The sequence below is a fragment of the Electrophorus electricus genome, chromosome 4, assembly GCF_013358815.1.
Source record: "Electrophorus electricus isolate fEleEle1 chromosome 4, fEleEle1.pri, whole genome shotgun sequence".
Lineage (NCBI taxonomy): Eukaryota > Metazoa > Chordata > Actinopteri > Gymnotiformes > Gymnotidae > Electrophorus > Electrophorus electricus.
Window position 1 is genome coordinate 11,163,346 of NC_049538.1, and position 16,231 is coordinate 11,179,576.

At 40.7% G+C, this 16,231-nt stretch overlaps 2 protein-coding genes and 1 long non-coding RNA gene across 10 annotated transcripts in view; 2 read left to right on the forward strand and 1 right to left on the reverse strand.

The window, feature by feature from the left end:
• LOC113589488 (neprilysin) overlaps positions 1-1,935 on the forward strand; it is a 29,877-nt gene extending 27,942 nt beyond the window's left edge. For all 5 annotated transcript variants that reach the window (XM_027029178.2, XM_027029175.2, XM_027029176.2 and 2 more), the window contains one exon: positions 14-1,935. In XM_027029178.2, the coding sequence (XP_026884979.2) occupies positions 14-113 (100 nt within the window). In that variant the 3' untranslated portion in view covers positions 114-1,935. The remainder of the gene's footprint in view (positions 1-13) is intronic.
• Positions 135-15,702, forward strand: LOC113589491 (extracellular calcium-sensing receptor-like). 4 transcript variants are annotated; one of them, XM_035525202.1, is made up of 8 exons: positions 135-228; positions 9,158-9,264; positions 11,357-11,638; positions 11,773-12,064; positions 12,291-13,091; positions 13,255-13,485; positions 14,056-14,179; positions 14,530-15,702. In XM_035525202.1, exons 1-8 carry the CDS (start codon positions 157-159, stop codon positions 15,426-15,428), a joined length of 2,808 nt encoding a protein of 935 aa, XP_035381095.1. In that variant the 5' UTR covers positions 135-156; the 3' UTR covers positions 15,429-15,702. The 4 variants fall into 4 exon arrangements, with proteins under 4 accessions (XP_035381095.1, XP_035381096.1, XP_035381098.1 ...); XM_035525203.1 differs by lacking the exon at positions 135-228 and adding an exon at positions 5,611-5,620; XM_035525205.1 differs by lacking the exon at positions 135-228 and having other exon boundaries at positions 9,184-9,264; positions 11,451-11,638.
• Positions 1,648-2,680, reverse strand: LOC113589492. Its single transcript, XR_003411988.2, has 2 exons — positions 2,368-2,680; positions 1,648-2,013 (listed from the first exon to the last, which is right to left on the reverse strand). It is a non-coding gene; the product is annotated as an uncharacterized LOC113589492 (long non-coding RNA).
• Positions 15,703-16,231: the final 529 nt, after the last annotated feature.

Sequence of the window (16,231 nt, forward strand, 5' to 3'; positions counted from 1 at the left end):
TTCCTGCCTGCAGGGTTCTTGGATCTTTGCAGAACTTTCCAGAGTTTGCCAAAGCTTTCCAGTGTAACACCAATGACTATATGGTGCCTAAAAAGATTTGCCAGGTCTGGTGATCAGTCTACACAAAGAGAAAATGAGGGAGCTTGTTAACCCCTAATGGCTCGGAAGTCCTCTTCTGAGTCTATGGCCGCCTTTGTCCCGGGGGGAACGTCTGATGGGCTCCACAGGGTAAATAACCCTAAGCTTCAGCAGTGCACTTCAGTCATACAGATATGGGGGAGCAGTCTTAGTTCACCCCTTCAGATCACTTGATTTTGGTCAATAAGATCATCACATAATTCATGGATATTACTGTTCATATAACCCTGATGTTCTTCAAAATCTAAAGGCAATTTAAAAATTTTGTCAGATTTAAGTCTGTTCATGTCAATATCAAATCAAACTGAATCTGGAATATCATTAGCATTTTGTATGATAATTACTTCAATATACATTTACACATAGTAACTTTAATTATATCTGATCAACTGATTAGTTTTTGGAATTTTACAGTACTTCCCATACATGCCAAAAATGTAAAATTCTGTGCCTCGAAGAAAATGAGGATGAAGAAGTTTAGAATAAATTTAGTACAGTAAATTTAGACATAAGTGTGCTTCAGTAGCCTAATAATGCATTAGGCTTTAAAGTAACTAAAATTACAAATCAATATTTTCTATTGAGATTCTTATATGAATATGAATATGGCTTGTATTGCATTGAAATTTACATGGATAATGATTACAGGAAAACACAGTATATTTGCATTTGTGAGTATTTGCAAATCCCAACTAGAATACTGTACTATAAGACCTGCAGATTTGTAACCATACTAGTCATTGCTTTTAGTACTCCAATCATGTTAAACATGTTAAACATGCTCAGTATTTCATGGTACTCATACATGGTACAGGAAATCATATTTGATTCAGAATTGTGTCTTTTCAACATATTTGATTTAAAGGGGGAAGGAAATGTCTTTTATGCCAAGGTGTATAGGAATACGCACAGTGTGTGTGTGTGTGTGTGTGTGTGTGTGTGTGTGTGTGTGTGTGTGTGTGTGAGTGAGGTGTGCATGTGAGGTGTTTGGTAGCCTTGATGTCTGTAGGTATATGTTAGTTTATGACAAATCATTCTTCTACCTACTGAACATCAATGAGAGAATGCCTTATGGTAAACTAATGCTTTCTCCATGGTAATCTGCATTACACAGACGAGTACAAACTTTGGTGGTCCTGTTCAGCTTAATCAATGTAAACAGCTACCATTTATGCCAAAGATGTTAACAGTGACCTTGTGGGATTTCAAAGAATTTGAATACTATTTTCCCAAATACTGGTCCCAAACAATTCCGTCTTCTCTAATTGCAACCTTAAAGTGACTTTTCTTATATTTTTAAGAAAATCAGTAGATATGGTTTTGAGATATCCATTGTGATCATGTAAGATTAACTCATTTATGTCAAGTTTATGAGTTGTATAAGATGTATAACTCATTTTTGAGTTGTACGAGATGTATATTTTCTTCTTTTTCTCTGCAGCTACTGGGATTCTGTTAAAGGAAAGCTATGAATCATTAATCACTGGATTTCTGACTAAAACCTTTTTATTTTTTTTGGCCTGGGTAGGAAATACACTCCCAAAGCTATTGTTTTTCCATTTGCTCATTTATTTCCATGTATGTAAGGCTTTTGTGTTGGTCAGTACATTTCATTTCTATAGTTTCTTTTCACTGGCCTTCATCTTTTCAAACACTTGAGTACTGTTCTGAAGAAATCCATCTTAGCTTGTACACACACAGACAGATATACCTCAGATGCCTGTATTTAGATACTTTGTAATAATAAACATCTTCAAGAAGAGAAATTCGTTTTAATAATAAATCATCAATGCTGAACCTGTCTCTCGCCGTATTCTCTTCAGTGAACAGCTCCTCTCTGAGGGCCCCTGATTGGCAGTCAAAATCCAGGAAGTCCTAAGAAGGAGAGACAGAGAAAAATCAGTGCTTTACGAGAAAAAGCAACACAATGGTTCTAATATTATTTTTGGCAGCTAAAAGGTGCCTATGAAACAGCGGTGGGTACCAGGGCTGTGCTCAAAATGACATGCTGTTATTTATTGTTTATCTCATTCCTTTACACTGCTTTTGGCTGGAGCCAGCTGTGGTGTAGGCCCTCATAGAAGGGCGTCACTGGAGTTAGAATGTGCTACCCCTCACTGCTGCCTGACCACAAATCCACTGATCATAGAGTAGAATACAGCTGGGCGCTGTGACAGGGTTTAATGTTGTTATCTTTTGTTCTCTCCCTCATACGAGTGCCACACTCACCTCAGGCCTCTCTGGGTCTCTAGGGTTGTCTTAAATATACTCCATACTGCCCCACACCTGATTAGAAGTCCATTTGCCTGCGCACTGATGGCAGGTCACGGAGAGAGCTGAAATGTGAACTGCAGGCCTGCAATATCCCCATGAGCAATGCAAGATGCCTATACTAACAGCCCAATGTGGCTCGCTTCCCAGCACTCTCGCTCATGTGCAGGCATACTCATAAATACCATTATGTACATACAAGCATGCCAAGATTTTACATTCAGTGTCCCCACCCCCACAAAAAATGTGCTATAATAAAAGCAGCCAGTTTCCAGTTTAGCTTGCTCTGTTGCCTTTTTAATAAGGAGGGTTTTCTCTATGTTCCTCATATTATGCTTTTAAAATAGCAGTGTTTCTTCCTATATAGTCCTGCTATTTGTAATATATATTCACACAAACGTGCACACACATGCGCACACGCGCACAGAACACCACCAGAACATCCGCTCTTTGGCTCACAGCACTTTTCGTTGCCGTGTGAAATGTCGGTGTCATCTTCTAAGCAAGACCAATCTGTCAAGTTTAACGAGGGCACTTGATGAATTGATGAAGTCAATGAAAGAAAAAAGGGCTGGTGCACGATGAACCCTTATAGCCAATCACCAGCCATGTTATTAGAGAAGGTGTGAAGCAGCTGTGAATGGCTGAGTGTGTAGAACTGAGAGTATGGGTTTCAGGTGCAGGAGAGTGGTCAAAACCAAGCTGTGGAGACCATCTTTCACACGGACACATGCTGCAACAGTGTCCATGCTCATCACCAAAAAGGACTATGTGCAAAGAAAGAACAATTTGACAGGTCTCTCTGAGGTTTTAGCAGCTTGTGTTTCTCAGACAGACCCAAGCATGTTAACCAACATACTGTTTATGTGCTAATGATACTCACTCCCAGTATTAATGATACTCACTACCAGTATTAGGGACCTTGCGTGTTGCAGATTGCTAATTTTTCCCTGCTCACACCCAGTTCAGTTCTCCAGGTTCTTATAAAGCCCTTCATGAGTTAACTCAGGTGTTTTTAGAGTTGGAAATTCATTAAAAAATGTAGTTAGTGCATCAGTACAGCCTCAGACACTGAGAGGATGGAAGGTGAAGAGATTTCTGCGTGAGAGGGAGAGAGGAGATCCTGGCGTGAGAAGGGGAGGGGAGTGCATAGCAGCATTAATGCTGGGGCCCCATGACCTTTCCAGCACACATCAGCAGTGACATCCACGCACTAATGAGGGTGCTAAAGTTTCAGCTTTACCTTGCTCCAGTTCTCAGAAGTGGAGAGATGCTGACCAAAGGGTGTGCACATCAAGAACAGGACCCTTACCTCTCAGCTATAAATGTGTCGTAGACTGACCTCTGCACATAACCCTTTTCGTTTCTAGAGCCATTTGCTTTTTTCCTTTGATGTGCAACCTACTGTGGACTGACCCATGTGTAACCCTGAGTGGTGTAGGGTCCCTGGCATGTGGTGGCATGAGGGCACAGCACCACCAATCAGACACACACACACTCGATCACACTCACCACCCCTCCTCAACTGCCCACACAAACAGCTCAGTGTACTGAGTCAGCCAGAATGTACTGCACACCATGTCTCATGTTTGCAGGTCAAATGTATAATGTATACTTTGCACCTTGAAGATCAACATCTAAATAACTCTTTTGGGGCAGATATGGCATAGAAAACCTACTAAACCAAGAAGACGAAATATTATAAAATTTTGTTCATTGCATTAAACATCTTTGGCAACAGGTTTTTCACTGTAAGTAATCTTATACAGTAGTAACTCATTTCTAACTTATAGAGTGCAGAGAAGATAATACTGAAGAGTCTCAACCCCTGACCATAAACATTTGAGCAAATAAATATTCTGCTTTGAAGAGGCGAAACAGGTTTATGAGCTAATACCCAGGAGATTGGTAATTAGTTAAAAAAAGACAACTGTCTTGCGTTCATCACTTGCAGTAACAAACACAATGATACAGACACTAAATTGTACTTTGTAACTATCATTAGAAATCAACATGCAGCCCACAGAAGCACAAAAATATCCCATCCGGAGCTACCACTGAGCTCCTGTTTGAATCAACACATTTATATAGCCATTTGAGTAAAACACATTTATATGTCATTTAGTATGGTGCTCTTGCTTAATGTAAGAACATTTCATACCTCAGGGTCAAAGCTATGTAATCATAGACATTTATGGACAGCATTCCTCAATAAATTAGCCATTAAATTTGAAGGTTTATGGCAAATTAGGGTAAACATGGGAGAAGCGATGCTCACCCAATGGTCTGGAAGCTTTTGTAAAGGGCGGTTGTAGAATGTAAGACAACAATGCTTAGATCTGATGCCATTGACATCTTCTGAATTAAACTGCAGATCACATGACATTCTAAAGATATCGTGAGAACTCATTAAAGGGTTAAGATCTATGGGCCTCTAAGTCATACCAGATGTGGTTGGTCTGAGGGACTAAGCCCTATTCTGGTGCATGGTATTAGCAGGCAATTGTGCCAGTAGTTGAATGAGGCTTTGCACTTATGGAGCAGTAGGACATCCAAACGTCAGAGCAGGTTTTAAGAAAGTGGTTCGCATGACCCAGAATTCATGGGAAACATCAACACCTATGGGCACCATATGCTTTTAAAGCTGAGAGTTAAAGACATTTTGACTATTAGAGCCACTTTTAAGCTTGCCCAAGACTTGTAAAGAGGAATTTCTGTATAGTGGAAATTTCTATAAAGAAGCATGTTGCTATTCTCAGCTCTTGTGTTAAATAAAACGTAGAGTAAATAATAGAAAACAATTTCAAAATCTAAATGTCTGTGATATTGTCAAATTAATTATAATTCTAAAATAATAATTTTAAAAACGTATGCTTAGCCACTCTGAATACATTCTGACCCATGTAATTTTTAAAGTGAATTAAAATGTATATATCCAAATGTTTTCTTTTAGATGTTTAAAATATACCTGTAAAGAAATGGTCCAGTTCTAGCCTGTCATGATAGCCTGATTTGCCATGGAGAGATCCAAGTAAAAGTCATTTGTATTGTATCCTTGTGTAGGAGAATAAGGACAATAAAGTTAATCTGAATAGAATTGTATTTATTATGTATGAAAACATTCTACAGAAAGTAGCTATCTTGTTATCCCCCCTTAGGAGAAGCCAGTGCAAAAGCCCATTTGCCTTAACATTGCTGGAGACCACTCATGGTAAATATCACACCCACACCACCCCAAACAAGCCAAGCTCATCTTACAGAATCACTAATGGCCAAAAAAGAGCCCAGTGGTTCTTCTGTCACCATAGCAACCGCATCCTTTCTAACACTTGATGTTTGGAAAGTGTCTGGCTTGCCACAACCCACCAATCTTCCTTGTTCTATACATACGACAGTGAGCAGCAACCACTACATATCACCTAATTAAATGAGAGAGAGAGAAAGGGAGGGAGAAATAGATAGATAGATTGATAGATATATAGAGAGATATTTATGTACCTGCACTATTGTGGTAAGTCAATCCTTAAGTAGCTTGTGAAGCTGAAGAAAGACCTCCGTCCTGTTTCTCTGGAAATACTTCACTACAATCGAAAATATGAAAATCTCTCTCTCTCTCTCTCTCTCTCTCTCTCTCTCTCTCTCTCTCTCTCTCTCTCTCTCTATATATATATATATATATATATATATATATATATATATATATATATATATATATATATATATAGCCACTCTAGGCTACCATTGAGAAATGAGAAACATGTTCAATCTTGCCTGATGCAGGCTAGAGGAAACCTAGATTATTTTTATTTAAACCTCTACTTACAATGAACAAAGGAAACTGGTCTATACATGTGAAGAAAAGAAAGCAATAAGCAAATACCCTTTTAATTAACTTGTTTAGCAATCATCAAAACTCTGCTAAAATGTAATATACAAAAGGGAAACTTTACCTACATGCAGGGTGTTTAATGAGCAGTTTAACCCAGTTGCTGGTATGCTATTTTGTGCCTCCGAGCCCTACTTAATCACTGTCACGCCCAACCCAGACTGGATGCTGCTTTCAGGGTACATTTCCTGTTTAGGTCTGAGCAATGAGCTATTGTTCAGATTCAACAACACTGCAAGCTGCTGCCCAGAAAATGTATTACTTTTATCAATTTTAAAGTCTATTTCAGCATGTTCATGTAAATTGAATTTACTGATTCAGTTTTCTTTTTTGATTTCTCAAGCTTTTCTCCCAAGTTTAATAAAGACATGTAAGATAAAAAATCTAAACAGCACATTATAAATTGTTATAGCATTTTAGGGCCATGGATTATGGTTCATGAAACCTTTTGATTTGATGTCTGTAAACTTTCTTTTTAGAATTTTGTAGTGTGACAACTGAAAACGTAATGCTTGGATGAAGATATAAAGAGGTCATTCAATCTGCATGGAAAATGGACTTAGATGAGGCTATGAAATGCTTGGATTTATCTGAGCTCATTATTTATCTGAGGTCATTATTGCAAAATTGCAACTTAAGGAGAAGGTATGATCATGGAAAACATGGTCTGTAAAAGAACTGTTCAAAAACTTTGAGTGCCCTTACATGAAATGCAGAAATTAAAATGGTAATCCAAAGTAAGAGGATGTGAGTCTGAAACCAGCTGCGAAGGCTTGACAGATGATTTCCTAACATTTGTTGATCAAGTGCCTTATATTTAAAGATATACAAAAACAATGACATTAGGATCTCTCAACTGTGGGACGGAAAAGGAATTCTCAACAACTGCAGTCACACTTTTTATTATTTCTGAATGAGGCTTTCTTATGTATATTGTGTAGGAATGGCCGATGATTCAGTGGAATTAGGTTCTTTATGAATAACATAAGATTACTGGATCTGTGTTTGGCCATTATAGTATTGGCTGTCGCACAGATGATATGAAATATTTGCTCTAAAATAAAAACATTTTTACATTTTTATATATTTTCTTTTATACATTTATAATCATTTGCAATGATCACATTTGTCATAGAACACATTTGCTGTAGATTTACTCTTTCTCCCCTCTTTTCAAAAATAGGCTAGGCAATCTATATTTACATTTTTATTGTGATATGCAAATTAGTACATTTCAGCTATTATAATACTCCCATGATACAAAGACAGAGTGACATACCAGGATCTATTAACAAACCTGCATGTTTGTGAGGTGACACAATGATAGATCACCGATTAACTGATAGTAGTTTGAGACATACAATGGTGGTTTACAGCAGATACCACTCCCGGCAACCCACATCTTATGGTCTCCGTTCCCAGTCATAACACTGAATGCACTATTCAGCAAATACCAGAAGACTGGAGATCTGATAGTGTGGACCCACTCCGCTGAGTGAAGCACTTAACCTTAAAATAATACTGGACTGACCTTGTGAATTACCCTCTCAGCACGTCACCTTGAAGACACAAGCTCAGAATGTGAATGAAGTGTAAATCAAATTTCCAGCTGTTTTCCAGTATATTTAGTTTAGTCTATTTTTGGAGGAGAATGCGCTGAAGTCAATATATCAATATATATAAGATACCCAGGTGCTTGTGCAGTCTCTTGTGATCTCAAAACTAGACTACTGCAACTCGCTAGTCTTCCTCTAAGAGCCATCAAATCTCTACAACTTGTCCAGAATGCAGCAGCATGACTGGTCTTCAATCTTCTGAAGTTCACACATGCTACTCCACTGCAGCGCTCCCTTCATTGACTCCCTATAGCTGCACGCATCAGATTTAAAATCCTGATGCTTGCCTACAAAGCCAAAAATTGACCAGCCCCTTCATACATGAGGTCAATGGTCAAAGCCCGTTCCGTACCTCGAGTACTAGGAACCTCAAGTACGGCTCGGCTTGAAATACCTTGTTTCAGGTCTCATGGACGACAAGCATCGAGACTATTTTCTGTCCTGGCTCCAAGATGGTGGAATAAACTCCCACTTGCTGTCCAGACAGCAGAGTCCCTTGCACTCTTCAAACACAGACTGAAGGCCCATTTGCAGAATATTTAAAGGACAACTGACCCTGCTGCCATATTGACTGACTAAATTAGTACTTATTGTAGGGTGTTGTTTATGTTGTTTAACAAACTCTAGCACTTATTGTTTATTGCACTTATCATTGTTTAAGGTAGATCTTATGTATTTTGCACTTCTATCAGAATTGATCCCTGCATTCTACAGTATTCTAGTTCATTGGTATGTTGGACTCTAACCTATTGTACTGTACTAGGATATATTCTATGACTAAATGACAAAGCACTTTTGTAAGTCGTTCTGGATAAGAGTGTCTGCTAAATGCCATAAATGTAAATGTAAATATACCACTCTCACGTGATCAAGTGAGCACAGACTTTCTACAGATACATAGCCAAACTAGCTTCTCTTGACACATGGCTGAGGCCACCCTTTACTTAAGGATGAGCACAGACTTGCTCTTCAGGGATAAACTGAACTGCATTCAGATTACTGTATAATTCCATTATCATTACTTTCTGCTGATAGCCCTATTAAATTGCACACTTTCATTATGAAAATGCAATTACTTCTCATTACATTATGGAACAACTGAAGTTTGTGAGAAACTCCGCCCTGATTAGCACCTATTTAAACACCCAGTCTTGCCTATTATCTCCATGATGACTCTCACACCCCTCCTCTTCCCCTCCCCCAACTTGGTTCTCATACTTCTCACCTCTCTCTCCATCTTCTGTAGGGGGTGCTGGCTTCTCCCACCTATGGAGGCAACCCAGAACTCGACCCCAAAGTTCTTCTGGTTCAGCCCACCTGCCCAAATCACCGCTATTGCAGCCCCTTTGGCAGGTGTGGTCTGCACTCACAGAATTTCCACTGAAAAACTTTGGCTGTATTTCATTTGTGTAAAAGAGCCTGACTCATTATTAATATAGCATGTACCAAACTTGCAGAGAAGGACCACCACAAGCAAAATGAACATCATCAAAATGAAAATCACATGGTCTGTTGGAAGGTTTCGTCATGGGATAAACAATCTAATTTAAACACGCACTAATCACACACTGGTATACAAAGGAAATTAACACAAGATGTGCAGAGCATGTTAATGAGACTGTAGCTTCTGACACAAACATGTGAATACTTATGATTAGCATACCACGGACTTTACAGCTATGACATACGCATTTACCCACTGCTGTGTAGATGACTCACAACCGTCCGAATGTTAATGGAACAGATCACTCAGCAGGCTAGCATAGCTAACAATGACTATATGAATGCCAGTAAAGAGCACTTAAGACTTGGCCTAATTCTAAATGGACGATTCTTGCTTCATTAAGCATATGGAAATAAAAAGAACTGTTGTGATGCAGACACTGAGCTACAGGAAAATAATGTATCATTGGAAGCTGTTTCTACAGATGTCTACGAGCCTAGGATAAACTGGGTCCTGGTTAACCCTGCAGGATTAGCATTTATAAAATCTGGTGAAGTGGGCTGGCCTGCCTTTCACTACCTTTGATCAGTGCTGCTCTGGTTACGTACAGTAAGCGAACAAGTGAATTACTGTTTACACAAAACATAAAAACGCATTTGTATTAGGCTGTAGAGTGCATGTGTAAGCACATTAGTACATGTGGGATTTATGACGGCCAAAACAGAATCAGTACCTGGTTCTATGTGGCCACATCATGAGTCTCTCTCTCTCTCCACACACACACACACACACACACACACACACACACACACACACACACACACACACACACATATATATATATATATATATATATATATATATATATATATATATATATATATACACACACACACACACACACACACACACACGTGTCTATACATTATTGTGTCTGTGTGTGTGTTTGTATACGTTATTGTGTGTGTGTGTGTGTGTGTGTGTGTGCGTGTCCACTGATGCATTATTGTGTATGTGAGAGGTTCTCTACATGCATTCCTCAGTGGAGGTCAATCACAGCTGTGAGGAGACATGGGTGCCTTCTCATCCTTCATTCAAGGAGAGGTTTCCAGAAAGCAGGGATTCAGTCTCCAAAATCTATGCTGTCTCTCAGTGGGAGGTCTGTCCAGCCAGCAGTGCATAGTTGGACAATAATGCAGCTGACCATTAGTAGAAAGAATTTCAATAGCTTTTTTGGGACTAAACAGACCATCGAAACATAAGAAAATTAAAAGGGTATGAATTTAACAAAAAGTAAATGTGAGCATGTTGCAAAGGAACAAATAACAGGAATCTAGAGTGGTCCAAGGCTGTTCCTTTGCCTTTATGGCTAAAAATAAAGGCCAGTTAGTGTGTCAACTGCATTTTCTCCTCTTTTGAACTCTTTCAAATTACTTCATAATAATTATAGCATGTGATATCAAAGTGATATCACATGCTATAATGTCTGTGGCTTTGCATGCTTCAAAAGGAAGAGATATTGTGAAGAGAATATAGGTTATACACTCAGATCTCTAGGAAAACAATGATTAACCCGGATGTTACAGTGAAGGCTTGATTCTGTTTAATAATTCCTGTTTTCGACAGTGGTCTCAGACGGCACTCGTTCTGAAAACACACACCACATATATACATGAAGTTTGGCATTTGCTGACTTAATGTATAAAACTCACCATCTATATAATTCCCATCTGCAACCAAACACATTTAGATTAACACCACTCTAAAAGCTAGTTTTAGTGTTTAGTTTCTTAAACTTCTATTTTGTGTTCATAATTGTAATCCATCTAATTATTTCCATATAATATTATTCAAATGAACACACCTTTGCACTGTTGTCTCTGTGGGCTGGGAAATTACTCTAGGTCCATGTGGGCTTCCTCCAATTACACCAAATTATATTTTGCTCTGGGCAAATTTACCTCTACTAAACAGGAGCTTCTTCTCTCGCTCTCTTTGCAGACGTGAATCCCTCCTCTCCTCTTCCTTTCTCTCACTCCATCTCTCTCCCTCTCTCTGGTGGGCTATGGCTGTGTCTGCATGGCTATGGGCACAGGGGCTCCTGGCTGCGATGGTCTGGGTGCACGCTGTGGGGCCTTCATGCAATCTGCAGAGCAGGTCCATCTCTGGGAGTCTGTTCAAGGAAGGTGATGTGATCATTGGGGGTCTGTTCCCTGTTCATTTTGTTGCTCCAGAACCTGACCACATATTCACACACAAAGTGATGGGAGGCCACTGTCAAGGGTGAGTATAGAATGACTTTCCTGTTATGATTTTCTTTAAATATTTTCTGAAGGTACCACAAACCCCGTGTCTGTGATCAAGTGAATCAAACAACCATATTTCTTAACATATCCTTCTTTTTCTCTATGGTTCAGGGCTGACCTACGGTCATACCACTGGCTCCTGACCATGATCTTCACTGTGGAAGAAATCAACAGAGATCCAGCGCTGCTACCCAACCTCACTCTGGGTTACCTTGCTGCTGACAGCTGCCTGGCTGAGGGCAGCACCCTGAGTGCTGCGCTGGCGATGGTGACAGGGCAGGAGGAGGCTGTAACTGGAGAACAGTGCACCAGGGCTCCCAGTGTGCCCGTCATCATTGGCGATGCCCGGTCTGCTGCCTCCATAGTGTTAGCTGATACTCTGGGTGTTTTTGGCATCCCCCTGGTAAATGGAAAATTAGAAAAATGTTCAGGAATTTACGAGCAGTAACACTGTTTCCTAGACATGTCAGATTTTTCTTTTTATTTATTATTTATTATGTTTTTGCTCATTTATTATTTCTCCTCTTTGTACAGATCATTCTTTCCACCAGAAGAAAACGCTTGTCAAACTGATGAAATGTGATTTCTCCATCTCTTTATTCTTCTCTATCTGTGCTCCATGTCTCCAGGTTAGTTACTTAGCTTCCTGTGCATGTCTCAGTGACCGAACCAGGTTCCCCACCTTCCTCCGCACTGTTCCCAGTGATGCCCTCCAGGCTAAGGCCATCGTCCGTCTGCTGATCCTGATGGGCTGGTCCTGGGTTGGGGTTGTCTCCGGAGATGATGCATATGGGATAAGTGGCATGCAGCTATTGCTGGAGGAACTGGAGCATTCAAGCATGTGCCTGGAGTACCTGGAGGTCATCCCCAAATCCTTTGCACCAAGCAAAATAAGACATATTGTAGAGAGAATCCAGAGCTCCAGGGCCAAGGTGGTGGTCACGTTCGCCATCGCCCCAGATATTGAGGTCTTGCTGAGTGAAGTGGCAAAGCAGAATGTGACTGACAAGCAGTGGATTGCTACTACTGTCTGGAGCACCTCCAGCCGACACGTCGCTCTGAGTGCCGGTTGCCTGGCAGGCACACTTGGCTTTGCCCTGAGGCGGGTTGATATCCAGGGTCTGGACTCCTATCTGACCCAGTTCAACCCGGAAATGCACCTACAGTATCTGCTGCTACAGAATGTTTGGGAGGAGGTGTTTGGTTGCAGATTTGGGGAGGAAACCCAGACAGGACCTTCAGTGCCACAGTGCACAGGCTTGGAGAAAGCAAAAGACCAGGGGGAGGTCTATTCTGATATCAGCTATAATGTGTATAAGGCTGTGTATGCTATTGCACATTCTGTTCAGGACATCTTGGCCTGCCAGCCTGGGAAAGGACCATTTGAGGATGGGGAATGTCCTGATATTAAAGCAATAAAACCTAAACAGGTAAAGAAGAATGCATCCCCTTAGTCTAAAGGTTTTGCTTTCCTAAATATTTTTGATCTATCATCTATACAGTCAAACAGCAAAATCATGTTACTGATGGGTTGTCATATCTTCCTGGTGTAAATTGTAGTATGTAATCATGTGGACATTGTTTTGTTGGTAGCTTCTGCACTATCTAAAGTCAGTAAATTTCACAACACCAGTGGGTGAGTTGGTCTATTTTGATAAGAATGGGAATCCATCAGCATCATACGACATCCTTAATTGGCAATTAGGAGCAAACGGAAAGATGGAATTTGTGAAGGTTGGGCAGTTTGATCCAACAAGAGGACCAGAGCGAGACTTCTACTTGGACCTCAACAAAGTGGTCTGGGGAGGAGGCTGTGGTGATGAGGTAAGAATGCCGTGACTGATTCTCTGTAATACTTTTCCAGCTAAGGACAGTTAGGCTAAAAAGCTAAAAACATTTTTAAAGTAAATAAAATAAACATGACAAAGATGTAAGGGTTCATCCAAGCTGATCTGCTATTTCGAGTGGTGTCTACTATTTATACAGACATTTTTCACATATTCTGTGGGACTAGTAGAGCTGTGGTGTGTTTGAGTCAGGGAGAGGGCAAATCTTCAGCAGGAAAAGAAGAACTGTTTACACTGAATTAGCTTACACATAAAACAGAGCCAGTATACAGGGGTATTGTTGGCATTTGTATCTACAGCACCTAATTATTTTCTCTGAAGGGAAGATTGATAGCTTCCTTATGCCTGTGGGAAAGATATGCTATGGTTATGAGCCTGTATATGTATGTTTAGTTATCTTACACATGAAAAAGAAATGTCAGATCCATATTTTATCGCATGGTTTTGAAGCAAAAACATGTTATTCCTCTCATTCATCTTTCCTCTGGTGGCTGCACATATGCTGTACTTGAATTGCTCTGTGGAGATTTCTCCCTCTGCTCTTCAGGTGCCAGTGTCTGTGTGCAGTGAGAGCTGTCCCCCGGGCACCAGGAAGGCTGTGCAGAAAGGAAAGCCTGTTTGCTGCTATGACTGTGTACCATGTGCAACAGGGGAGATTAGCAATGCTACAGGTACCGTTTAACCATGTTAGAAACACGTTTATTGTTTGATGAGGAGAATGTGGGTTGCATTTTTGCCTGCTACTGTTCCCTCTTCCTCCATATATTTAAACTGCCATCTGACCCCAGCCCACTCATTGCAAAGTTAAACTGAAATGACTACTCTAAGAGCTACATAATACACTAGCGATTTGACTGTGTAAGAAGTATGGACTGAAAACAAGCAAAAGCTCAGACGTTTTTCAAATCCACCACCAAATGTCTGTTACATGCAGTCTGATTAATTACAAGAGTGTTAAAATTAAATGGTAATGCACCTCTTCTTCATGAATTAAATTCAGTAGTTACACATTTCTCTCCAGACTCCACAGAGTGCAACAAGTGTCCAGAACGGTTCTGGTCCAGCACTGATCGGACAGTGTGTGTTCCAATGCAAGTGGAGTTTTTGTCCTTTCGAGATAACATGGGCATTGTCCTCTCAGTGCTGTCTGTTGCTGGGGCAACACTTACTGGGACCATCCTGGCTGCCTTGTTCCATCATCGGGACACGCCCCTGGTCCGCGCCAACAACTCAGAGCTGAGCTTCCTGCTGCTGCTGTCACTCACACTATGCTTCCTTTGTGCGCTGACTTTCATTGGCCAGCCTACACGTTGGTCCTGTATGCTGCGCCATACCCTGTTTGGGATCAGCTTTGTGGTGTGTCTGGCCTGTGTGCTCAGTAAGACTGTAGTTGTCCTGGTTGCCTTCAGAGCAACTCTGCCAGGATCAAATGTGATGCGCTACTTTGGCCCTTTTCAGCAGAGAGCAGGAATTCTCTTCTGTACACTGGTTCAGCTGGTGGTCTGTGTGCTGTGGCTGGTGTTAGCACCTCCTGTACCTACAGAAAGTGCGGGAGGTGAGCTTGGAGCTCGGGTGGTGCTGCTCTGTGCTGTGGGCTCAGTGGCGGGCTTCTACCTAGTGCTGGGATACATCGGCTTATTGGCAGGTGTCTGCTTTGTTATGGCCTTTCTCGCCCGGAAGCTTCCGGACAATTTCAATGAGGCAAAATTCATCACATTCAGTATGCTGATCTTTTGTGCTGTGTGGATCGCCTTTGTTCCAGCATATGTCAGCTCTCCAGGGAAGTACACAGTGGCAGTGGAGGTCTTTGCCATCCTGGCCTCCAGTTACGGCCTTCTGCTGTGTATATTTGCCCCAAAGTGTTACATCATTCTACTCAGACCAGAAAAGAATATAAAAAAGAACATAATGGCTAAATAGTAGACTGCCTTTCTATTAGCTGGGGGTTATGTAGACCTGTAAATGAAAAGTGTAGGTATCTCAATGTGTTTTATTTAAATATATCGTCAAAATTTCACAAAACTGTGCATTTTATTTATTATTTAAATAAAGGGTACCATCATCTCAAATGTATTTATTTTATTTGATAACAATGAGAATAGTAAGCCAATGCTTTCCTAGCAATACGACAAAGGTGTGTAAAACACATTTTCTGACATAAAAAAACAATATATTATTGCATCAGTTTATTCTGAAATTATTTATTCAATAATAAATGATAAATGATAAATTCTCTCTCTCTCTCTCTCTCTCTCTCTCTCTCTCTCGCTCTCTCTCTCTCTCTCTCTCTCTCTCTCTCTCTCTCTCTCTCTCTCTCTCTCTCTCTCTCTCTCCCCTCTCCCCTTGGACAGACCTCCCCCAACATGTGCACAAGCAAAACAAGATATAACACTTTGGAACAGTCTGCAGTGTGGGAGCTGCTCCCATCTCTGCTGGTTTCTCATGACCCCCCTCCCCACATACTGTCATCCAAAACCACACGCCATGCGGGCACTGCACAGACACTCCTCTTGTCCTGTTGTCCCTGGCTGGCATAGACTAGACACCTCCATACTGCAATGATCTGATAGAGTGCCTATTCAGTCCCACTTCAGAGAGTGCTGTGGGTTATCAGAAGTCACTCTGGCCCTGAGTGGCTCATAGTCATTACTGACAGTGACTTTGACCAGCAGGGCTGAACAAAGAACTCGAGTAAAGTCACCCTGAATGGTGTGATTGTTGCC